General features: G+C 47.7%; 1 protein-coding gene and 1 long non-coding RNA gene across 5 annotated transcripts in view; one reads left to right on the forward strand and one right to left on the reverse strand.

Annotated features, from left to right (window-relative positions):
* FYN (FYN proto-oncogene, Src family tyrosine kinase) overlaps nucleotides 1-23,147 on the forward strand; it is a 124,832-nt gene extending 101,685 nt beyond the window's left edge. For 2 of the 4 annotated variants that reach the window (XM_082855924.1, XM_082855923.1), the window contains 2 exons: nucleotides 10,809-10,940; nucleotides 21,682-23,144. In XM_082855924.1, coding sequence (XP_082712050.1) covers nucleotides 10,809-10,940; nucleotides 21,682-21,890 — 341 coding nt within the window. In that variant the 3' untranslated portion in view covers nucleotides 21,891-23,144. Of the gene's footprint in view, nucleotides 1-10,808; nucleotides 10,941-21,681 lie in introns of all 4 variants that reach the window. The other 2 variants (XM_082855925.1, XM_082855926.1) reach the window with 2 other exon arrangements.
* On the reverse strand, nucleotides 1,332-20,799 carry LOC309972289. Its single transcript, XR_014326793.1, has 4 exons — nucleotides 20,554-20,799; nucleotides 7,011-7,107; nucleotides 6,362-6,451; nucleotides 1,332-2,059 (listed from the first exon to the last, which is right to left on the reverse strand). It is a non-coding gene; the product is annotated as an uncharacterized lncRNA (long non-coding RNA).
* Nucleotides 23,148-24,397: the final 1,250 nt, after the last annotated feature.

Consider the following 24,397-nt stretch of genomic DNA (forward strand, 5'->3'; position numbering starts at 1 on the left):
TCTCTTCCTTCCATTCCTTCATGACTCCCAACCAGACCCTCAGTATGACCACCAGCTGTTCCCAAGCAGTATCTCCAAACCCAGTGCTTTTCCTTGCTGCCTAGCAGACTTTGTGACATGATGTCAGACTGACCCAGGCCCAGTGCCCCTCCTGGAGGTGACTGGATTCTTGAGGTGATTTCTGTGTTGAGCTAAACCCCAGACATCCGTTTTTCACTTCGCTCTGAATTCTCACCACCCTGAACAGCAGCATACAGATGGTTCCAGAGCCCTACACGCAGCTTTCTTACCTTTCGTTCTGGATAAAAGATCGCAAGTGTGGTGTCCATCGTACTCACGCTATGAATCAGAGTTTTTGTTCTGCTTTTGCTGAAGGATAATTGGAATTATTCAGCACTTTGGTGTTTTAGAACAGCAAGCAGGGCTCCTCCTTTCCTCAATTCCACCCAAGATAGCAACTTCCACAAATACCCCCCCCCCCCCACACACACACACACAGTTGGTACTTCAGACAAAGTCTTTTTTTTTTACTTTTTTCTTTTTGGCCATACTGCGCAGCATGCGGGACCTTAGTTCCCCAACCAGGGATCGAACCCGTGCCCCCTGCAGTGGAAGCACAGAGTCTTAACCACTGGACCGCCAGGGAAGTCCCAGGCAAAGTCTTCCTGATGAGTCTTAGATCTCCTTCCTGAGAGCACAGGGACCAAACACCCATGATTTCAGGAGATGCTAGTTAATTTCATTCTTTACTTTTGTGTTGCAAGTGAGAGTTATTCTGGGTTGTCATTGGTCACCACTGGGGAGGAGGGTGATGGGGAAAGGCAAGCAGCCCGAGCTCCTCCCCTCCCCTTCTGGCTCCCCCATAGGTTTGTAGAAGAAATGTCACAGCCTGCTTTCTGTTCTCCTCCATGTAAGGCACTTCTGCCCCTCCACAGTTTACCTGCCTGCCTGTCCTTCCTCAACTGCAAGACTCCAGGACCAGTGCCTTGCCTCCAGCCTCATCCCCCATTCTCCCGGGTGCTGGGTTTGCTCCCCTCTGTCCTCTAGTTGTCCTGATTGGGCTTTTAATACCCGCTGATGGACCATCTACTCCTTCCTGTCTGGTCCTCGATTTGGGGCTCCCCTTGGGACTTGGCTCATCTCTCTCAGCCTGAATATTCCTTCCACGAATTCAGCCACACTAGACTTGGGATCCATGCCTGGCTCGTCAACCCTCGTGTTTGCAGAGTGTTCAGGCCCTGCCTCTGGTCCTGGGTTCTTGTCTTCCTTAGCCGAACGTGGTCCTCCTCCACCCACATCCCCAGGGGGGACAGCACTCCTCCCTACTCCCCACCTCCTTCCTTCTCAGACTGCCCGCTCACCGTTATGCATTTCAGATGGAATATCATCTCAATCCATTGTACCATTTACTTTTCGTTTATTTTTTTTTTAAAACGTGGTGCTAAAACCTTATGAACCTAAAGTAGAAATTGCAACAGAGTGTGTCACCAGGAATAACTGGAAAACACACAGTTGTATTACTCCAGACATGTTTGGGAAATTCCAAAGTCATTCCTTTGGCCTAGTGTGAAAATTCTGAGTTTTGCTTTGCCAAGTTTTATTGGGTTTGAAATCATTGTTTTTGTTTGAGTAACCGCAAAGTTCCAGGTCAGATCAGCTTTACCTCCTTCACAGGATATCCTGCCCTAGTCCTGCCTTGTCACCCCTCCTTTCCCCCCCACCAGTATAATCAGCTTCCTGTTATTGGCGTAGTTCATGGTTTCTTTTATTCTCCAGGATAACTTTAAAGTTGAAGTACTTCACATTATTTAATCCTGGATGTAATAATTTGCAGAGTTTGAGGCTTCATAACTAAAGAGGCTTCTGGATGGATGTGTGGTGCAGAAGAACAGTGTCTGTTGTTGATGTTAGTGCCTTTCCTCCTTGCAGATGCTGTGAGGGTACCGCTTGCGTTCTCTGTAGGGAGGACTTGGCTGCTTTTACGCTCTGCTGGCTTTGCCTTCTCCACCTTGGCCCAGGTTTTAGCCATAGGGGATATTTTCAGGGCTGTGGAATTGGCCTGGTCACCATGGAAAAAAAAAAAAAGAGAGAGAGGGAAAGGCTTGACAGTCCAGGAATCCAGGAAGAGCCAGTGATGTGAGCTACCCACCACTCACGCCCCCACCCCCACCCCAGGCCTCTCCTGGCCCCTTCCTGGAGCCCCAGGAAGAACCGAGGGTCACATTGCAGCGTTCTCATGTGGCCGCCTCTACCCAAGCCCCCCGTCCCTGGGTACTTCCTCTTTCCCCTCTCTCCTGAGTCCTCTTGTTCCTAAAGCCAGCACCACAATTTAAGCTTTCTGTTGGGTTTGCCTGTGAGCTCTGTCCCACAGCTGCCTGGAATGTCCTAGGGCAGGAGGTGACTCCCACTGTGCTGGGGACTCACTGGACGCTGAGTAAGTTCTCAGTGATTGGTTGCTGAGTGCATTGGGTTTTCCTCATCCTCCTTCCCTCCCGTGAAGTTTGGAGAGCTTTGGCTGGCCTGATGCAACTCAGTGCCTTTGCATTAAGATCCAAATAAAATAATAGGTGGCATTTATTTAGGTATAATGAGGCGCCAGGTACTGTGCCGAGCCCTTTAAATTATTTATAATTCTCATCACAACCTCATGAGGTTATCATCATCCCCAGTTTACAGACAAGGAGACTGAGACTGAGGTGGCTTTTAAATGGTCACCCAACAAAGCCAGTGTGCGTACCCAGGTCTGCCTGCCGCTGGAGCCCCTCTCCTAGATGACTGCCCTGGCCTCCCACAAATGGCCACGCCAGCCCAGCCCACAATTTGACGTCTTTGCATTGTCACAAAGAATATTCGCTCCCCGTTTCCTGGCTGACTTCCACACGCTTAGTCCAGGAGGCGGACCTGAGAGTGAAAGGCTCTGCAGCCTTCGTTTGAGCATTTGAAATGCTGCTGCCATCGCCTTAATGCACCAAGATGCATAAAGTACTGTAAGTAACTGAATCAAGTGAGAACTGTTTCTGTTTAAGGCAGAAGAAAGCAGATTGCCTGGCCCCTGGGGATAAAGGACCTTCATAACTTGATTGGGACCTGGGGGTTGGGATGAGCCGTGCTGACCTAATGAATTTAGCTGGTCACCCTGTTTTCACTTAAAAACCAAGCCTTCAGTTAGACTGTCCTGGAGTGTGGTCAGAAGGATTTTCTTCCTGTAACTGTAAGGGTGAAAATAATTATTTGTTCCACAGCTGCATTGTGTCACTCTCTTCTTTGTTCCGTTTGATTAAATTTGTGTAAAGGAAGAGAATCTCTGTGGCCATCCGTGTTGAATAAATTGCTAGGTTGACCCTTTAGCCAATTAAAACATTTATTGAGCAGTTGCTGTTTAACCAGCCTTAGGCAAGGTACTATGGAGAAGATCAGTATAAAACATGGTCTCCAACCTCAAGGGATTTGCATTCTATTTAAGGAAAGACGAAATAACTAGTAGAGAGACGTGTTGGAAACACGGACGTGGCAGTAGTGGTTGAGTGTTTGGGGTCTGGAGCCAGACTCCCTTGGCTCCAATCCCAGTTCCACCATTTACATGCATCCTCTGGCATATCGTTTTACCTCTGTTCAGTTTTCTCATCTGTAGAACAGGACCGTTATTGGTATCTGCGTCGTATGTGTAAAGCACTTAGCATGACGCCTGACACTTAGCAAGCACTCAATATATGTTTAGCTATTGTGGGAGCTACTATTGTCAAGCATTAAACTGTTGTTTATAGCACTGATTCCCAAGAGCACTGGTGAGAACGATGAAGGCTGGAGTAGTCACAGGTGACTTGATGAGGCAGGTGGGACTTGAGCTGAGCAGGCTTTAGCTAAGCAGGCGGAGGGAGAGATGACATTTAGGGTATGTTAATGTAGAAGAGGCAAGTTCACGGTTATGCGGAGTGCAGGGTACAGGTTACGGGAAAGCAAACTAGGCTAGAGTAACTGTGTGTTTGGGGCAGCAAGAACCAAAGTTGAATAGATATGTGGGTCCTAGAAAACTGGGTGGGGGATTATGACTTAATGCAGTAGGGAACGCACTGTATGGTTGCTGGGGAGGCAGGTGTGGACGTTAGGAAGCTGAGGTTTAAAAGGATTAATTGGAAAGACAATGAGCTGAAGGCAGGGCACCATGGCTGGAGGACCAGAGGGATGAGGTCCCAAATCAGGTTTTGGCAGAGAACTTAAACAGGAAAGGGAAAGTTTGAGAGACTCGTCAAAGAGGGAAGCAAGAGGCCTTGTTGATGGATTGGATATTGGGTTTAAGGAGAGGGAGAAGTCCCAACCAGCTTTCAGGTTTTTCACCTTGAAGCCTGGCAGAGTAGGAATCTGACCCCCAGAAAAGGGATAGTAGAAAGGAACTCCATTTGCATCCTAGAATATTAAAGTGAGAATCAACTTTGTCAGTCATGTAGTAAAATTTTCCACCTACAATAATTTCTTTTATAACAAACTGTCTTATTCATAGTAAAATGATTTAATGAAAAATAAATCTAGATTTGTAGTTGCCACCTTTGAGATAAAGGCAGGACATCCTAGAGGCTTTGTCCCTCAGACGTTTGCAAATTGAGAACCAAGACTTCAGATGAAAGACAGAGTCTGTCCAGTGTTTCCCGCCCAGTTCACACAGAGATGCCGGGCAGGGTTAGCCATGAGAGCGGGCACGTTCCCCCAGGGAATCAGCAGAGAGAAGGGTCTACAGCACTTAGGCCTCTAACACACTTGGAATTAGTGAGAGGGAGACTGAGGAAAAGCCTACAGCAGAGACAAGAGAAATGCTAGAAAGAAAGGAAAAGCATCAGGGAAGAATAAACTCAGAAAAGATCATTCATTTCTCGTAGAAATGTTTGAGGTTTACAAAGTGTTGGAGTATGCTAAGTAAGTTTCACTCCTTTGTTTCTGAGATGATTTGTACTACCCAAATGTGAAAAGTGTGCTAAATAGCACAGATGTGACTAGAGCCACAAGTTAAATAAACATGATGACAGAAGTGACAATAGGCACATCATCTACCCCAGGGGCCCCCAACCCCCAGACCGGTATCAGTCTGCGGCCTGTTAGGAACCGGACCGCACAGCAGGAGGTGAGCAGCGGGGCGAGCGAGCGAAGCTTCATCTGCCGCTCCCCCGTCGCTGGCGTTGCTGCCTGAACTATCCCCCCTCCCCCACCCCAGTCCGTGGAAAAATTGTCTTCCACGAAACTGGTCCCTGGTGCCAAAAATGTTGGGGACCGCTGATCTACCTAATTGCTAATAGACACCCACAGGCCTTGAAATGTCATGATGCTTTTCAAGAGTTTTGAAAAGTCAAAATGCTTTTCACGTTCTGGCTCATCACAGATCATTCTCTAGGTAATAACGCGTTATTTCCATGTTTTAAAGACAAGGAGAGGGTGAGGTAGAGGATGCTCACAGGCCCCAGTGGCTCCCCACCACACCCAGGTGGGATCCGGAGTCCTTAGTGTGACTTGAAGAACCCACAAAGTCTGTGCTTGTAGCCCATTTTATTCTTCTTTATAGCACTGGTCGCTGTCTGACATATATAATGGCCATTCGTTTATTTTATCTCCTTCCCAAGCTAGCCTGCAGGCCCCCTGAGAGCAGGAGGTTGCATTCACTATGGTAGCCCCAGCACTAAGGACCACGCCAGGCACATAGGAAACTCCAGAAATACTTACGGTAGGAAGAGAGAGAACTAAACCAGCCCAGCAGGGGTGGGATCTTTTGTTGTCTTGTGGACAAACTTTGATAACGGAATAGATCCACAGCGCTCTCCTTTCTCTTACTTAAAACATGGACGGTTGTTAACCTTACTCTAAAGAAGACCAGTGAGGTGGAATGATTGCTATCCAGTCACCTGCTTCCATCCCAGTCTGTTAAAAAAAAAAAAGGATTTTCCACTTTGTTTGGCTGTGACTGCTCCAAGGCCTCTGGCCACCTTGTCTTTCTGCAGCTCTTACCCCCCAGCTTCAGCCCCAGGCCCCTCAGAGAGCCAAGTCCAGGATTCCCACCACCTCAGACAGGTTCACTCAGACCCAAAGGGGTTCTGAACACCCTTCATCTGGCACTAAAATCAGGGTTTTTCCAGGTGTTTTTAAGTTTCATTAGTGTGTGAAAGATGCTTTTCTACTGTAGTTGACAGTTGTCAAACACGTAAAAGCGCGTCCAGATGGTTAGAGACAGCGACCCTGGTCACTGAGGACAAGGCGAGGACTCGCCGGAGAGCAGGGAACTGATGATAAGCCCCATAAGGAACCGAGGTGGTTCAGCCTGGAAGGGAAGGCCCGGTGGCCTACCAGTGTCCAGTCACTCATTCATTCAGCACCCCCTTACCTAGTGCCTTTTGTGCACGAGGCACTGGGCTCAATACTGGAGACACGGTGGCCATCCGGAAAGACACGCGCCGGCCCCCGAGGACAGTATCTATGGAGAAAAATGCACTTCTGACAGCTCACATGCTTACTGCACTTAAATGGTAACAGCCACAAAGAACCAGACACTCTGGCAGTGCAGAGCTAGGGAAACTGCCCCAGTCTTAGTGCCCGGGCCAGGGTTCCCGGGCCAGAAGCACTTAGGCCAGGAACAAAGGAGAGCAGGAGTCAACCATGGGGCAGGAGTAGGGTGGGACTTGCGGCAAAGCCAACAGCCTGCCTGGAGGCCCTGCAGCAGGAAGGACGGTCAGAGGAGGTCATGGGGCCAGTGAGGCAACAGAGGAGGTGAGGCTCTGGATAACAGGAGGAGGCTGGGGAGTAGGAAGGAGGGACCAGAGTGTGCATGCGGGCCCAAGTGGAAGGCAGTGCAGGAAGGAGGCAGGTGGCAGGGAGCAAGTGAGGACTGGAGTGCAGGTAGTGAGGATGAAGAGGGACAGACACCTTCAAGGGTGCGAAGTAGGCTCAATGTGGACGACGCTAAAGCAGCAGAGGCCAAAGATGACTCCATGAAGATCTGTCGAGCTCGTCTAGGTAGGCTCCGTGCTGCTTACCTGAGTGCACAGTGGAGAACCAGTAGACACGGCATCCAGAAGGAAGATTCTCAGCATTCTGGTGTCCTCACTTCGGCAGCTTCCAAGGCAGCACACACTGAAAAAGCAGCAGAATCGTGGGGAGGATACATTGTGGATATTGTGTTCGAGAGGCCCTATGAGGTCCCAGTGGAGGCTCTGAGGAGGGAGTTGGTTTTACGGGTCAGGAACTCAGGAGGGGAGGTCCTATCAGATGGTACAAATGCAGGCATCACTGGAGTCAGGACAGTCGTTGAAGCCACGGGAGTAGAATCTCCCTGTTGGTCACAACGCTGATGCCCACTCGTTTCACATCTCCGGAGACTTTAGAGAAGCAGGCGTGAGGTATCTATAAGAAATGATTATTTAAAACACTGCTATGTTTACTCGACACAGAAAATGATTTAGCCTGAGGCTAGCTGGTCCTCTTGCTATTCTGGGAGGTAACTGACCAAAGTACAAAGATAGTCTACCTGTAGAGTGGTTCCAGGACCTGGGCCCCAATGACAGCACCAAGTCAGGCTTTCAGCAATGAGTTAACCTTGGGAAGTTGGTAAAATCTGCAGACACTGCCTGGAAAACATCGGTGGAAAAGATGCCTTCAAGTCCATACATAAATACCTATAGATTATGTGTGGCCTTTGTCTGTTGGCTTAACAGAATCCTAAACTGTCTAATTCAGTAAGAAATAAAAACTAGAGTGATGATAATTTCCGTATTGTTTAGTTCACCTAAACATTGAACGAGCACACTAAGAGTTTCCAGGTCCTTCATAGCCTGTGGTATCAGTGGTACAGACCATCATACCTGCATCGGCTGCTGTTATTTCCTCCAGTGAAGTACAGAGGAGAGGAAATTGTTTTGGCATCTAATCCTGTTCCCAAACAAGAGAATTTCAGGAAGAGCAAATCAGCTAGTTACATGACCACACCAAGTTCATTGTGGTGTAGGTGTCCTGACGTTGTCCCCTTTTTTCTACAAATCCATACCAATTAGAAGACAACTTTGATCCTGGCTTTATGCCTGCTGTGATATCTATGAAAAAATCTGAGGGAGGAGAACTTTATTTTGAAGGAAAAGGCAATGTTTACACCTAGGAGGTCCTTCCTTCCAGGCTTCTGAGGTTTCCTAACTTTACCCAAGGAGAGAGCCCATCCAGCCCCCAGCAGGATGGTATCCTTGGCAACCTTAGGGATGCTGTTCTCAGAGACCGGGATTTGCAGTGTGCAACCGCATGGCCATTTGCAGAGACCCCTGCCCAAGCCCCAGGTGAACTCTCCCTGATGTGGAGTTGCATCTGTACCCTCAGGAGGGGGGAAACGAAAATGAGGGGAAATTGAGGTAATGAGATGAGCAGAAGAGTGAGCACTGATTAGTTCTTCTCCGTTGAAACCTCACTTAATCACTAATAGCTTATCAGTGCTTTAATTGAACATTTTGTCTTCCTTGAAACTGTGAGTTATCTTTAGAGAACCTTCTTTTGTCAACAGTGGCTGCTATTTTGGGCCCAAAACAAAGTAGGAGAAATCAGACAAAGACATTCTTCATTTTTTCCCCTCCAAAATGTATTAGGTATAAATACATTGCTTATCTTAGAAAGAAAACTGGTGCAAAATAAATTTATGTAAGTACGCTCCTGCTCGCAAGTCAAAGCACATATCTACAAATGATTCCCTATCAGAGATCCATTACCGCCTTTGTTTCAACTTATATTTTGAAGGTTTATATATTATAGTTCTTGTTATAGATGATACAGTGAGAAAATAAGAAAGCAGACTAGCACAACTGACTGATATATTGATAATTGCTTTTTTTTAATCTGAAATTATGAAATCTTCTCTCAGAAAATCCAAAATGACTTTATCCCAATTTTAAATAGTTTACTTTCAGCAACACTCACATCTTGAGCAACGTGGAGTGATTCCAAGAAGGGAAGAAAGGCTTTTTTTGCTTGTCATTTTATTTGCAGGATTTGTGTCTGCACAGTGGAGAAAAATGTTCTATTTGCTTCGGAGACAGACATAGATTTCCAAGCCATTTGGCTCGAGAGATGGTTTAAATAGGAATGAATTTAATATACCTTTAATTCTCTGAAATAAGAGAATTCCAGCTGAGGTTTGGTCCAGGGCAAAGTTGGCTCTCGACACTGAAGAAAATCTATCACATTAATCCCAGAGGCTCAGAGTCCAAAGCTGCGTGAACAGAATGCTGGAGGATAGGAAGTGTGAGAAGAATGCTTTGAAAGAAACTTTAAAAACAAAATGACTGTTCAGAGAATACCAGACCTTGCAACACTTAAGCAAAGATATAAGTAATTATGCTTGAGAAACGTAGCTAATTAAAAATAACTCGATACATAAAAGGAAGAAAAACTATAGAATAACTTCTCTGTTCCAGTGTTAATGTGAGATGCAATGGAATAAAATAGTAGGATTTTTTTTTTTAATTTCATTTCACGGGCATAGAAGAGATGGAGAGGAAAATTATATTGCCAGAAAATGCCAGGGTAGATTTGCTGAAGATATTATCATGTGCTGTATTTAAAACAAAAATCTAATTGCTGTAATTTATCCTAACCTCTGGTTATTAAAACACTGCTAATTCAAAGATTTTAATCATTTGCCAGTTTTACACATAATGGCTTTTCATAGAAGATACTGTGAAAATTTCTCATTTTGTCAGCCTTTGTATGATATTTTTTAGGAGTTCCTTAGTAAAACTAACATGCTTTAAACATATAATTTTGTTTACATCACTAATAAAAATTGCCTGTTTAGTTTGTTCAATGAAATATCTGAAACTGCTTTATCATTGTTGAGCCTAACGTGTGAGAGTGCAGGCTGCTGAATCAATTTTAATTCCCCGTGTATACATCTCGCTTCAGAAGAAGCAGGGTGGACCCCACCCTTCCTTTTTGATTAGAGGAAGGATTCTTTTAATCGGAGACATTTGAAAGAAAGATTCTACTCACTTTGGCACAAAATTTGCTTCTTGGTCTTGAGAAATGAGACTCATAAGACAGTCATTGAGATAAAACCACTGTTTAAAAACAAACATTAGATAGTACCCTGTCTGGCTGGTGGGAGAAAGGTAGGGAGGTAAGCAAGGGATCATACAGTGCAGAAGAAAAAGCTATCCCAGAATTAAAGGTGGCTACTATCAGGGGAAAGGGTGGAAGGAAGAAAGAGAGTGTACAGGGGAAGTAGACAGAGGCAAAGTCGTTTCTCTGCTGTAGATGTAGGAGGCGTTGGGGAAATACAGCCCATCTCAGCATAACACCTGGGCGGCAGCAAATTGTCTCCACCCTGGGAGAAGCGTGGTGGCTTGATCTGGTTTTTATATACCTCAGTAAGAGCAGACTATGGTCTTACATACTAAAGGATTCTTGAGAGTAGCAGTGTGATTTAATTCTATGTGTATTTATTAAAATATAACTTTATTTGAAAGCAAAAGAAAAAATATATAGTTTCCTAAATCACAAGTTAGCCCTACCTCCAGACCAAACCTATGTCTTACAATAGGTTTGTAGATTCAAGTTCTAAAGGCCAGAACTTTAAGCGGCCTTGAAGCCCAGCCCTTTGATGGGACTTGCTTAAGGTCGCAGAGCCAGAAGCAGACCCCAACAGCTGCTCAGTCCTAGTCTGTGTCCTGTCTCCCCTCCTTCCCATCCTCCTCTCTGAACCTGATCCCAGGAAAGCACTTCCACTTGCTCTTCCTTCCCAGCCCCACGCCCAGCGCCATGCTCTCTGCCTGACAAGTAACCGGGTGTTCTTCCTGCAGGTGCAAAGTTCCCCATTAAGTGGACAGCCCCCGAAGCAGCCCTGTACGGGAGGTTCACAATCAAGTCTGACGTGTGGTCTTTTGGAATCTTACTTACAGAGCTGGTCACCAAAGGAAGAGTTCCGTACCCAGGTAAGGGCAGGGCACAGCAGAAATGGGCCTGGATGGATGCTGTCCCAGCACCATTTGGGGAATCTCCCAGCACCATTTGGGGAACCTTCACCCTGTTTGCCTTCTAAACCCCATCCTCAGCTTTCTGCCAAGCATGAGTTTGAAGCACATGGACAGGTATTTAGCCAGAGAAAAGCAGAAGTGGGAGCCCCCGTGGTAGGTAGACAAGCAGCCACCGTGAGCCGTGTGCCAGGATTAATGCAATTAGTAGCTGGTGAATGCTTCAGCCCGCCCCAGTTCATGGGTTCTCTCCCCTCTCGGTAAGAGTGTGGGTCCCTGGCTCCCAGGGCAGAAGTGTCACTGGCAGAACCTCTGCCCAAATGGAGTTTGCAGACACTTCTGGGAAAGAGGAGAAAAGCCCTCACTGCTTTCTGATTACTCTGTAGCACTGACCTATGGAGTGAACCTGGCAGGAAGATGTCAGGACCTGCCCTCTCTGCAGGCCTTGCTCCAGATGGCCAGAGACAACAGAGGCACATGGGAAACGCAATTTAGAAGCCACTCACTGCACGTTTCTTGGTTTTGGTTTTTGTGGGGTTTTTTGTTTGGTTGGGTTTTTTTTGGCGGGGGATGAGGGGGTTGGCCATGCCGTGCGCCTTGCAGGATCTCAATTCCCAGACCAGGAATTGAACCCGGGCCACTGTACTGAAAGCCCAGAATCCTAACCATTAGGCCACCAGGTAACTCCCTCACTGCACGTTTCTGAACAGTTAAAATATGCTCTACAAAAGCAAGTATAGTGTAAAGACATTGGAGACTCTTAAGCCCTGGAATTTTTCTGGATTATCAGAGTCATGCTCTCCAAAGAAACCACGGGTTTTAGGTTATTCTCGCTTGAATTCATTAATTTAGACAGATGGTGACATAAAGGATAATCGTGCCATTTTACCTCCACGCTTTAGTGGTTATAGCGCAGGGACGATCTGCTTTCTGAAATGTTAAGGACATATTTTTCAGTTACTGTTGAGTGCAGAAAGAACCTAGCTCCCCATCATTCCCTGCCTAAGAAAGGAGCTTTTAAAAATAAAAAAGCAGCGACAGAAACGATAGTGGAGATTAATGAGGAATTGAGGGCTCTTGCAAATCCTGGGTTTGTAATCGTATCTTTGCAGTCAGAGGAGCCGGCGAGGGCCGATTAATTTGTAATCCCTTTGTTCCCTTTTTATGATTGTTTCTGGTCATCTTGGGAGAATGCAGAGAAGTAAAGAAGATCTCTTTCTGGGTTGGTCGTAGCCTCAGGACTCCTAGGAGAGCCAGGTTGGCACAGAGGCAAAATTGACAAATTCCCTGTCTCTGAAGCACCAGCACTGGGCGGTTAGAGATGCGGGCGGAAGGCAGTTTTATTGATGCTGTGGCGACTGCTGCCCCCGGCACGCACCAAGTGGGCAGCTGCTCTGGGAATAGCCAGCTAGCAGGGCAGAAAGGGCCGCCGCCCCGGAGGGGCCTGGAGCACAGCACGGGCATTGTTGAATTGCTCCTCAAGGGGGAGAATGTGCAGGTCTCGGGATTTTGAAGATGTGAAGGCACCTCTTTTTTTATTGTCTGAATTTTGAATGAATCTCTTCCTGAGTCCCCCAAGTTTCCAGCCACCCGATGTGTTAAATGCGGCTGTGGGGGAAGGTTAACGTACTGCGTTTCTGTGAAGCCTTTCCTTCCAGGAAGACAAAGCTGCTTTTTGTTTCTCAGGGTCACACGCAGAAACCAAGACAAAGGGGAGAGGGGGGCGGCAGCCTCGGAGAAGGAAGGCAGGTGTGTGTTTCTGAGGGAGAGTCTTTTGTCACGTTTGGTTTGGGCATAAAGAAAGCGGCCTCACTTTACAACTTAGGCTGGGATTTTCATTCATTCGGCGTAGCGTCAGTAGGTGTGACCGCGCCTGGCATTTTGCTCGGCCTGGGAAATAAATATAAACAAGGCATTCATACTCTCAGCAAGCATTGATGAGAACGGTCCTCAAGCGAGACGCTGTTTTAGTGGCTGGAGCTGGAACAGTGAGCAAAGGAATGAATCCAGTCCCTGCACTCATAGAGCTTGCAAGTCAGATGGATAAAGAGTGCATCAAATCCAGGAAGAAATCAGCCTTTCTTCTTACTTCTCTGTCATTAGAGGAAATCGTCTTCGAGGGATGGAGTACTTGAACTCACCCACCGTGGGCCCCCAATCTTAATTCTGATAATGGGGGAGGGGCCCCTGATTCAGGTATCTGCATACAGCAGGTCCTGAGAAGGGCCTTTCACTCAGAATCCCGTGAGGATGGCAAAGGAGTTGGACAGGGGAACCAAGTCCGCTTTACTGCGCGGAGTTACATACTCTGAGCAACTGCTGACGTGCCGGGGGCTTTGATAGCCACCCTGATTCTGCAAGGGCGGCAGAGAGAAGGGGCCACGACTGGGAAGCTTCACGGAGAAGAAGGCACGTGGGGTTTCCCCCTCAAGTTGAGGAAGAGGGTCCCAGACAAGGACGGGCATGCGGAAGGGCGCCCGCTCAAGGAGCCTCAGGCGTAGTCTGCGGAGAAGGCCGTGAGGCAGGGGTACCCGGACCAGCAGCTGGAAAGCCTGGCCAGAGCCCACCGTGAGGGGCCTGTGCTGCCACAGGGAGGCCTGGCCGGTCTGCAGTGGTGGCCAGGGGGCCGTGGCAGCGAGGGCGTGATGGGAGCCACGGAAAGTTGTTCCCTGACCTGCCCCTCGCCGTGGACGCTGCTTGTTTTTGTTCTTTAACACAGCTGTAATCACATTTAATTGGACTTCTGAATCTCACAGTACACTCTTCTTGAGGGATCCCTTTTACAGAGAGGGATTCCAATTATAGGATGATTACCTTAATGAAGAAGAACAACCGCTAAGGAACAGTCATTCAGCTTCACCCATTGTCGCCACGGAAGGAAGGCCCTTCCTGTCCGCGTCCTCGCCGTCTGTTGGTGCGACCGCGTGGGCAGTATGTGCCGAGGGGCTGCTTCTCCGCTGCCCTGAGTCCTCGTGCCTGTGGACAGCACCCAGGACAGACCCCTAGTCCCTTTCCACCGTGATTTCCATCCTGACTTCTCAATGCAGTTATTTCTCAGGTGGCTAGAGTGTATTTTCAAGTAATTCTTGTTTCAAGAGCAGTAGGTGGAGATACACTTTTCTGAACTCTTTCATACCTGAGAGTGGCTTTCTGTCACCTTCACACACAGGAAAGTTACTTCGGCTGGTGGTGAGGATGGGGGTCAAGGGGGAAGGGAAAGTGACTTCCCCACTGCCCCATGGTGGGCTGTCATCCTCTGGTGCAGTGACCCCCTTTCATAGAATTTCCCGCTTCCGGTCTCTCCCCCTTTCCCCTCCCCCACCATTCTATCACTGTCACCACCAGAGTTATCCTGGAAAACACAGACCCGCTTATCCTACTCTACTAGTTAACAAGTCCATGGCTCCCCCTTGCCTTCCAGATAAACTCCAGAAGCCTTTGTTTGCATTGTCCTTCATACCTCTTCCCTTCAGTCATTCCACAAGTATTTATTGAATACCTACTATATGCCAGGTGCTGTTTAGGCCCCAGGAGTGTAGCTGTGAACCAAAAGACAAAAACTGTCCTCCTGAACTTTTCATGCCTTAGAGGAGACAGACAATAACACAAATAAGCAAAATGTATTCAGCACTGGCTGGTGGTAATGGGTAAGGAGAAGAATAAAACGGGGACGGGGATAGAGGGTAGCAAGGGAGGACCTCCCCGGGAAGATGACATCTGAGAAAGCGAGGCTCAGGGTCCATACCTGGGGGAGGAGCCTCCCTTCAGAGGCAACCGGAGCACAGAGGCCCTGAAGAACCACCGCGAGGCCCGTGTGTCTAGGGCAGAGGGAGCCAGAGGGCCAAGAGGCCCCAGGCAGATCGGTAGGGTCTTCCTGGGTCACGGTAAGGACTTTTGCTTCTACTGTTAGTGAGATGAGTGGCTGATGGGTTTTGAGCGGGCGACATGACCAGACGTGATCTCTTGCTTGCCGTGTGCCGACACTTCGCACCAAGAGATCTCTCTCAAACACGCAAGTCTCTCCTCTCAGCTCCTCCCTGCCTCCGAATCCTTCAAAGCCTGGCCCAAACGCCCACCCCCTCCTTTGTGTAGCCTTCTCCATGTCTCTTCCTGGGTTGCACCTTCCGCTTGCTTCCATGCCACTGGGTACGTCTCTGCTGAAAGCCTTGTCTTTGTGTCTCTATTTCCCAGTAGCTCTGAACTCTGAGAAGGGGGCTCCTTTTATGTGTTCCCCATGCCCAGCACAGTGTCTGCCCCATAGTGCACTCTCAGGAAGTCTAAGTGAATGCATGGATGGCAGGGGGAGAAAAGATTATGCCTGTGAGGCTTTTAAAACAAGACTTTGCCCATAGCCTGCAAAGCCTTTCAGCTCTATTTCGTCATCTCCACAAATAAATATAGCATGTTTTTTCCCAGCCACAAAGTAGCCTCTGTCCTCAACGTTGTTCTGAGAAACTGACCCCGTGATCAGTTCAGACACCATGTCCCAGCACCGTTCTAGGCAGAATGTCCCGGCCATTCAGTGCCCCGGCTCTCAGCTGAACACCTGCTTTGGGAATTTGGCAGGATCTGACAAAGCAGGAACATTCTCTTAAGTGTATCACATTTATTCATCCATTTGAAGCACTTTCAGCTCCTTTAACAACAGACAGCTGCCTGACTTCCGTGAATGCGTCTAGTCACTTGATAATGACTTGAAGAGGAAGATAACTAGTGAATGTATAGCATTTTCCTTAAAGAATTAGAAGTCTCCACCTTTGTCCTCCCTCTGCCCCACTCAGATGCCTCAGACAGAGCCTGAACTGTAGACGTAAATTCCTCTGTGTTCAGCAGCCCATCACTGTCGCCTGCACCCTTATCCCCACTGGGCCCAGCGTGATGACAGGAGCAGGTTTCTCTTGGGGTGGGAAGAAGTTAGGGCTCTGCCGCCAGGAGAATGGGAGGTGGGATGAACCTTCGAATCTCAGCCAGGGGTGCTTTGTCCTCCCTGCCCCCATCCACAGTCTGCAGGCTTTTTCTTTCAGCTCCTGGTGTTCCCTCCAGAGGGAATCCTTCCTGGAATGCCCAGGAGTCGTGTTGTCACCTCCCCCGACAAAGTTTCTCTTGGCCGGTGTGGCAGGTGAAGGAGAGAGGGCGGGAGGAGAGGGCAGTTCTTCCCTATCTGTGCGTTTCCGCGGCCTTCCCGGTGGGCACCCTTACCCTGACTGTCCCTTTTTCACGTTTCTGGGACAAAGGAGCTGTTCGTGACACTGTATTATCAACTTTAAACAACCTTCGTGTGTTATGGCACCTGAGTAGCCGTCATTTCTGTATTTATTCACAGAGTGGGCTTAATCAAAACAGCTGTCCTGAGCTTATCTGGTTAAGATGTGGAAAGAGAAACAAAACTAGTCATCCTTGTGCCTTCTCAAGGTCACTCCTTTATTTTCAACTATACTCGTGGAGCAACATCCATCTGCCCAAAATCTGTACTTTGATCTCATAACCAGAACCTAACTTGAAGCGTCCCAGTGGTAGCCGGTAAGACAACTAGAGCACGCGGTGATCTGATAGCACGCTCTCGGGCTGAGCAAGGACCATTGCCTGCGCCCTCCTTCCTCTGCCCCCCCGGCACTCCCAGAAGTGCTCAGCAGACAGGTGCACAGAAGGGCTTTTTCCAGGGTTTACATGGAGAAGCCAGGGGGAGCCTCTGACAGAAACCCTTATGCACAGTAGGGTCTAATTTCGTTTCAACGGAAAGCTCGGTTTGCTCAAGGAAGCTGGATATCTGGGAACCTGAGCATGATTCCCATTGTCAAAGTGCTTAATTATAAACATGGCACAAAAATCCAGGTTCTCGCAACCCCTAGTCCAACCCAGATGCAAACCTGAACGGGTAACAGTGAAGATCCCCTATCGTATAGAGGTGGCCCCTCGGAGATCCATGTTAGGAAGCTACACAAACGGAGAGCTATAAAGCCCAACACCTTCCGTTCACAGAAGACATTTGTTTTTCAAAGAGCTAAAAGCACAGTGAATGTGGAGGTATTCTCTTGACAAGTGGAGAAACTGAGGCCAGGGGAAGTCGAGTCACCTGCTGAGAGACACAGAGTCGAAGTAGTGAAGTGGCTCTGACAATGAAAATGAACTGTTTTCTTCCCTAAAGAACCCAAAAGAAAAGCAAGGAGACTCCACCGAGTTAATATCTAGCTCAAGGAAGCGGAATAGGAAAGTGTAAAAGAAAAGGAGGAAGGGGAAAAAAAGGAGAGAGGGAAGGAAAACACACACACGGGAAAGAAGACATTGTCGGCAACCATACGTAGTCAGGGTTGCGAAGTGAGAGTTGGAAACTGGACCTTAATTCGGGAACCTCGAGGAAGCCAGCAGCGTGAATTGGAAGGATAATATGGTCATAATGGCAGGAAGCGAATGCAGTCCACTCGGCCAGAGAATCTCAGCTGCAGGATTTGGGGCAGACCAACTGGAAAGGATGCTACTAGTGGCCACGTTTGAGAGCCTGAAGTGCAGGGTGGCAGGAGGCCCTCACGGAAGCTGCAGAGAAGAGCAATTTGAAAAGCAAACCCCAGCACGGCAGGCTACACGGATTTTCTGTGAACTGAGGCCCACTGGGTTGTGCCCTGTGAGAGTGACCAGTGGAAATGGCCCATTTTCCTGACTGACGCCAGGGAGAGCAGGAAGGTAAGGAACTGCTGAGGTGGGAGCAAAGGAGGGCAGGCTGGAGTGAAAACAGAGAGCGCGTCTGCTCGCTGGCCGCCAAGCCCTGCGCCCCTTCGCTGGCGCAGAGGTTGGGGACCAGGCAACACACCCTGGGGGGCTTTGTGGCCATGACACTTCCCACGGTGAGACACCACCGGCTGGTAGAGACCACCCTCCTATTGAAAAACAGTCTCTACTGCAGCTTCCACTGAGAACTGTTGGTGACAAAGTTTCCCTAAAACATACACCATATTTTAAAGTTTCTATCTTTTCTGTTTCTCCCCTGGCCTTCTCCCCACTGAAGAAGGAAGAATAGGGCAGAACATTCCCAGGCACCCTCCTCCACCACCGCCCCCGTCCCCGCCCACCCCCCGTCTGCTTCCTCAATTGGAAGCAAGATACGGAGATTCATCTCTTCCAGTGTTCCCGTGTCCCTCGGGACTCTGCTGACCACCCTGGCACTAGTCTTCTGTGTGTCCCCTTCCCAGTCCCTGGCCCTCACCTCCCAGGTGTTGGATAAAACCAATGGCTTGGGAAAAGTGGCTAAAAAGAGGGGAGATAACAGTTTTCTTTGTAACAAAAATATGAAGCCATCTAAAAAGGAAACATGAAATAGTAGTATAAAGAGGAAAATCCATTTTTGCTAAAAAGAAATTCTTAAATATGATTTTTCAAAGTTCTTAGAGCCAAGAGTACTATTTTTTAAAAAAATAGGAACACAACCCACTTATTCAGGGTGTTGTTTGTGAAATAAGAACTGACCCAAGCCTTGCCGAGTGGGCATCTCTTGGTTGCGCGGTTACTGCTGCCTAGGCCCATCATGAAGGTGTCAGGTCCACTTCTGGCTTATGGCTGGTTGGAAAAGAGCCAGCCCCATTCACATTGTTATTGTCAGCCAAGTGCGTTGTCTTATATCCCACTTTTCCAGCAAAGCTGACGTTGGTATGTTTCTCTTTGGCCTGGTGCGTGGAATCGGTTTTGTGTGCTCTCCATGCCTGGGGAGCCTGGGTAGAGGCATGAGAGGGGAAAGAGGAGAAGTGAGTAGAGGGTGCAGGCAGAACGGAGGTGGAGAGTGTGCTCAGGAGCTGGCGGCGAGGCTGCTGGTGCCCTGTCCCACGTGGGCCAAGGTCCAGCTCCGTCCCTGGTCACAGCTGCCTGGGAAGCAGGCTGCCTCGGGAGACGCTACGTGCTGAGGGTCAAGCTGTCGCATCGCTGTGTCCCAGGCTCAGGCAGAGCGCTAGAAAATCAGGCTTGACCCAAGCGGCCAATTAAACTTTCCATTGGTGGAGACTGAATCAAGAGTTTCTAAAACATACATGCAATCCTTGCATTTGAGTAGTTTGTTTTTCAAGGACATGCAACATTTACTGACACAGGGCCGCGGAGCAATAGGAGAATGATTAGTTATACTCCGTGGTGTGGTTTTGGGTGGTCTCAGTGCCAGAATAAAGCATTAGAAGGCATTTGGGGGTGGGTTGTACCACCTCCAAAAGGGCCTGTCACACCTTCCGAGGTTTTAGACCTTCCACCTGTGGCTTCTGAGATACTGGTATTATGAAACCAAGGTCTGTACTGAAATACAAAGCAGACGCTTTGGAGAAGGCCCGATACGTGCTTATGCTCTCTTCCTGACCCTTTCGGGGTGGCTGGAATGTGGTGGCTACTGCCACTCCTGATGCCGGAGCGTCCAGCCAAAACCCTTGGGACTGGATGTGCCTCAGGGTCTGACTCGTTTGTTTTTGGTTTTTTTTAGAAAGTCCATACAGTGCTTAGACCATAATTTATATAACACCCTAGGAGAGTCTGGGCTGCACGCTGTGTTCAAACACATTCTTACTTCTATAGCGATATGTATGAATGAAGAGAAACAGTCGATAGCCTCACACCAGGTCAGGCTTTACGGCCGAATGAGGTGAGTTTGGATCAATTTTGCTGCCAAGTGAGTTTCCAGAACTTTTGCTTTGCAGAGCTTGTTGGATTTGGGGATCGTGGATAAGGACATGCTGGTCCCTGTCCCGTGCCCTGGTTTGTCCAGAGCGCTGCAGGACACTCCAGTGTCTCCCCTTGCTTCCAGCTCCCCCATTCCATCCCGAGTTGTCAAAATGAGTTTTCAGTAGTGGGAGGAGGATTTAAGGTAATAAGCCTCAGAGCTGACTGAACATCCAACTGAAGTGGGCCCCTGTAAAGACAGGCATGGTGCAGAGGCAGGGGACCCAGATTCACTCACCGAGCCTCTCTCGCTAAAATAAGGGTCACCCCCGAAATGTGACCAAGGTTATATTAGAATAATTAAATCGCAGGCCTACTTCAACACAGCAGGAATAATACACGGATTTTATCCCCTCAAGGAATTACAGTGGCAGAGAATAAGAAAGCATCCTGAAAGGGTTTGGATAAGCATGTGACTGACAGGGCTGTGCTGGACAGCCACAGGAGCCGGGATCAACCCAGCTCCAAAAGCAACAACAAAGAGAACTGACAACAGATCCCGAAGTCTGAGTGTCCCCCACTCAGGGGGACAGGATTGTGACCTGGGCCCAGCTGCTCTGGCCAGGCTTACAGGGTTCTAGCCAGCAGGTTGCCACCTCCTCCAGCATTAAAGGGAGCTGCTACGTGTATGCGCTGTGTCCTGCTGATGACGTCCCTGAGAGCTGGGGGAAGAAATCTGGGTTTCTGAATGGCTGGAACTCGGGCTCTTGCTTTTGTAAATTAACTGGGTCAGAAGTTGGAGAGGATTGTAGGCTCAGGGCCAAGGAGCAGCCAGGACATACAAGGGCTTGGCAGGCAATGGCAGAACGTGATATGGCAGAAAAGGGAAGGAAAACCAGAGGAGAGAGCCTGGCAGTGATTGGGAAAGGGGTCAGGGCATTCGGCTCACCCCAAGTGTGGTATTTCCTGTTCTGTCAAGAAGGCCAACGTGCAGGGAGGTTGCATTCTCCTGAGGGTTAGCAATCTCCCAGAATGTCTCCTGTTAGCTCCGGGCATCCTGATGTTTCACTATCAGGCAGCTCCCCCGGCGGGTCGCAAAGGTCTCCAATGATAGATGGCCTGTCCAAGGTCATCAGTAAACACAGACGCCCTGTCTCCCCATCGCAGTCATCAAACCTCAGGGCACCTAGGGGTCACTGGGCTGGATGGTGCCCAGCGTGGTGGCGTGATGTCAGATCTCAGACAGCGGGGCACCAAGAGCTTGCCCAGGCACGAGGACGGCCAATTTATGAAGTTCATCAATGGAGCTCACGGGTCCTGTGAACAAAGGACGGTTTATTTTTCATTCCGTGGATTTGTTTTTATCTGCTTCATTCATATTTTTCTCAGTTTAATGGAAGTGTAATTTACATACAATAGAAGTCAACAATTTTAAGAATTCAGTGAGTTTTGTCAAACATAAATAGTCACACCTCCACATACAGGATATAGCACATGTGTTGGCAGACTACAGCTCGTGGGCCAAATCCGGCTCCCACCCTGTTTTTGTTTTGTACCTTTTTCGAGTTGTAGAAAAATAAATAAGATGAAGAATATGCGACAGAGACCATATGCAACCCACAGCACCTAAAATCTTTACCATCTGGACTTTAGGGGGATGGTTTGCTGATACAGAATGTTTCCATCACTGCTTGGTGTTCCCTGCGGCCCCTCTGCAGGATTCCCCTCCCCCTCCCCCCCTGGCAACCACTGACCTGCTTTCTATCACTGTAGTTTTACCTTTTCTAGAATTTCATATAAATGAAATCACACAGTATGTTGCCTTTTGTGTCTGGCTTCTTTCACTTATAATGCTTTTGAGATTCATCCTCTGGGGCTTTGCGTGTGTCCGTAGTGGGGTCCTTTTTTTATTTCTGAGTGGTGTGATAGCCCATTAAAGACAGGGTCTAATTTAAGACAGCCCTCAACATGTTTTAACCACCCGCAGGCTCCACGTAGAAGAAAGAAGAGGTGCAGGGGGCGGTGGCCGTGGCCGGGCAGCCCGGCGCGCCCGCTCTCATGGCCCTTGTCTTTGCAGGCATGAACAACCGGGAGGTGCTGGAGCAAGTGGAGCGCGGCTACAGGATGCCGTGTCCGCAGGACTGCCCCATCTCCCTCCATGAGCTCATGATCCACTGCTGGAAAAAGGACCCCGAAGAGCGGCCCACCTTCGAGTACTTGCAGGGCTTCCTGGAAGACTACTTCACCGCCACAGAGCCCCAGTATCAGCCTGGTGAAAACCTGTAAGACCTGGGTCTGCAGAGAGAGGCCTGGTCCAAGAGGCTTCCCCGCCCCCTCCCCATTAGCTTTCAATTCCGTAGCCAGCTGCTCCGAGCAGAGCAGTGAGAACTGTCCAGGATCAGATTGCATGTGACTCTGAAGCTGACGAACTTCCATGGCCCTCATTAATGACACTTGTCCCCAAATCCGAACCTCCTCTGTGAAGCATACGAGACAGAACCTTGTTATTTCTCAGACTTTGGAAAATGCGTTGTATCGATGTTATGTAACAGGCCAAACCTCTGTTCAGTGTAAATAGTTATTCCAGTGCCAACGATCCTAGTGCTTTCCTTTTTTTAAAATGCAAATCCTATGTGATTTTAACTCTGTCTTCACCTGATTCAACTAAAAAAAAAGTATTATTTTCCAAAAGTGGCCTCTTTGTCTAAAACAATAAAATTTTTTTTCATGTTTTAACAAAAACCAACCGGGACAGGTGTTTGTTTTTTTTTCTTTTTTCTAAATATGAATATATATAATATATACATCCCTGTACATACACCATGTGGGTGCTAACGTGGAGACCGTGGCCGACGTGGGCCACAGAGCTTCGGGACCCAGAGTGAGGATTTGACTGGAAAATCAACATAAAAGCACCGGTGTTATTCTGAAAACCAGTGGCCTCGTTCTTTGGCTTTTGCAAAACATGATTTGATTTTTTTTTTTTTAATTTGGATTGCACTTTTTTGGTTCATGACTGTGCCTGTAGATGGCTGTTACTTTGACTCTTTTCAGCAGCACCCCGCCCCCAGCTGAATTCACAAGTTCTGTTTCCAGTATTTGCTTCGACTTACTACGATCTTGAAACTTAAAAGTGAGCCTCTTTAAAGCAAGCAAGTGGCCAATACTACCAGGGGAACTAGAAGATGGATACCACACAAACTTCTTGTATAAAACATGAATGCTGAAATGTTTCCAACTTTTTTAATTTAATAAACCTTGTAACCACATTTAAATGGTCTAAAACCCATAGCACTGTAGTCGTGGCAGCCTGCCAAACTTTCTCATTCAACTAACCCTTATGGGAAGGTGAGGGTGGGAGGTCGTACATTTCCCATTGTAAAATAAGTGTTTGAATGTCCTGTACTGCTAATGAAATGACTTTCTCTATGTCCAAGGGTCCTCCAGTGAAATAACTATGCACTACTTTACATCTCATGGGGAAGCACAAAAAAAGTATTGCATTCTTAGTTGCTGTTTGTACCAACTTTGAATTACATATGTTTAACAAGTCAAAAACCCTATTTCTATTGAGTTTTTAATACTGAGTGGCAACTCTGAAGTCTTAATTCCTTTTTTGTTACGATTTCTTTGTGAGTTTACATTTTTAAATTGTTTAACTTTCTTAATTTAGTAATTAAAAAGACAGCATTTTACATTTGAATTTTTTTTTGTTCATTTGTTTAAATCATGGAAGGTACTTTAGGAGTGACATATCTGTCCCATACCAAGTGGTAAGGAGTCACCTGGAGAATTTAACCATTGTGCAATGATTTCCAAATGGCAGAAACATTCACAACACCTGGAGTGGGGTTCCCCCCCCACCAAGAAAGGCTGGGCTATTGTCTAGTTAATTCAGAGAATTGTTAAAGGAAGACTAGGCATACCTTAACATTTTAATTTATCAGGCATTTTTGCTAACTAAAATTTTCTGTGTCCCACTTGTAGGAGAAAGAGGCAATTGCAAGAAGAATCTTTCTTGTCCTGGAGTCAATACATATGTTTCCCAGTGTCCCTCCACCCCTGTAATGAAGTCGCTCAGCAGGGGAACAGCCCGGTGTTGCAGAAGGGGCAGTAGGTGGACTGGGCCAACAGGCGGGGCCTGGCTCCGCACTCATTCAGCTGCACGCATTCAACAGCCACCTGGAATCTCGCCCTTTCAGGTCCTGTCTGTAGAAATGAGGGGGTTGGATGAGATTTGCTGTAGGCTCCTACATCTGAGATCCTGGGATTCTAAGATCACTGATGACGTGTAGAATTACACAAAGAGGACAGTTTTCTTGCTGAAATAGCCTTTATATTTAGAAAGTTTCTGACATTTTTTAAGTGAAACAGGGATTTTCTGGCTAACCAAGTTTTCGTGGTGTTGGTTTTGGTATTAATACAATTGCTAAATTGATAAAATTTCGAAGATCTTGTTACATACGATTATCACAATACTGGGCAATTTATTAACACATTCTAGATATTTTTAAAGATATAACTTTGTTTTTCATCTTCACTTCCCCGTAGGTCGGATAATTTTCAGGTACTCTCTGGGGGATTTTTGTGTTTGTTTTTGACTTGGTCATTCAAAAAGATCTGAAAAAGTCATAACAGCCTGTTTTAAACAGATTTTTAAAGGAAAGCAGTCTCTTCAAAGTATAGCCTTCAATTCATCAATTGAGTTAACTGTGGATTCTCTCACATGAAGCAAAACTCAAGACTTGGGTTAACTTGAGGACACACTTATGAAATACAGCTCGCTGGAACCG

This window comes from Leucopleurus acutus, assembly GCF_964270905.1.
Source record: "Leucopleurus acutus genome assembly, chromosome: 15".
In the NCBI taxonomy this organism is placed as follows: Eukaryota; Metazoa; Chordata; class Mammalia; order Artiodactyla; family Delphinidae; genus Leucopleurus; species Leucopleurus acutus.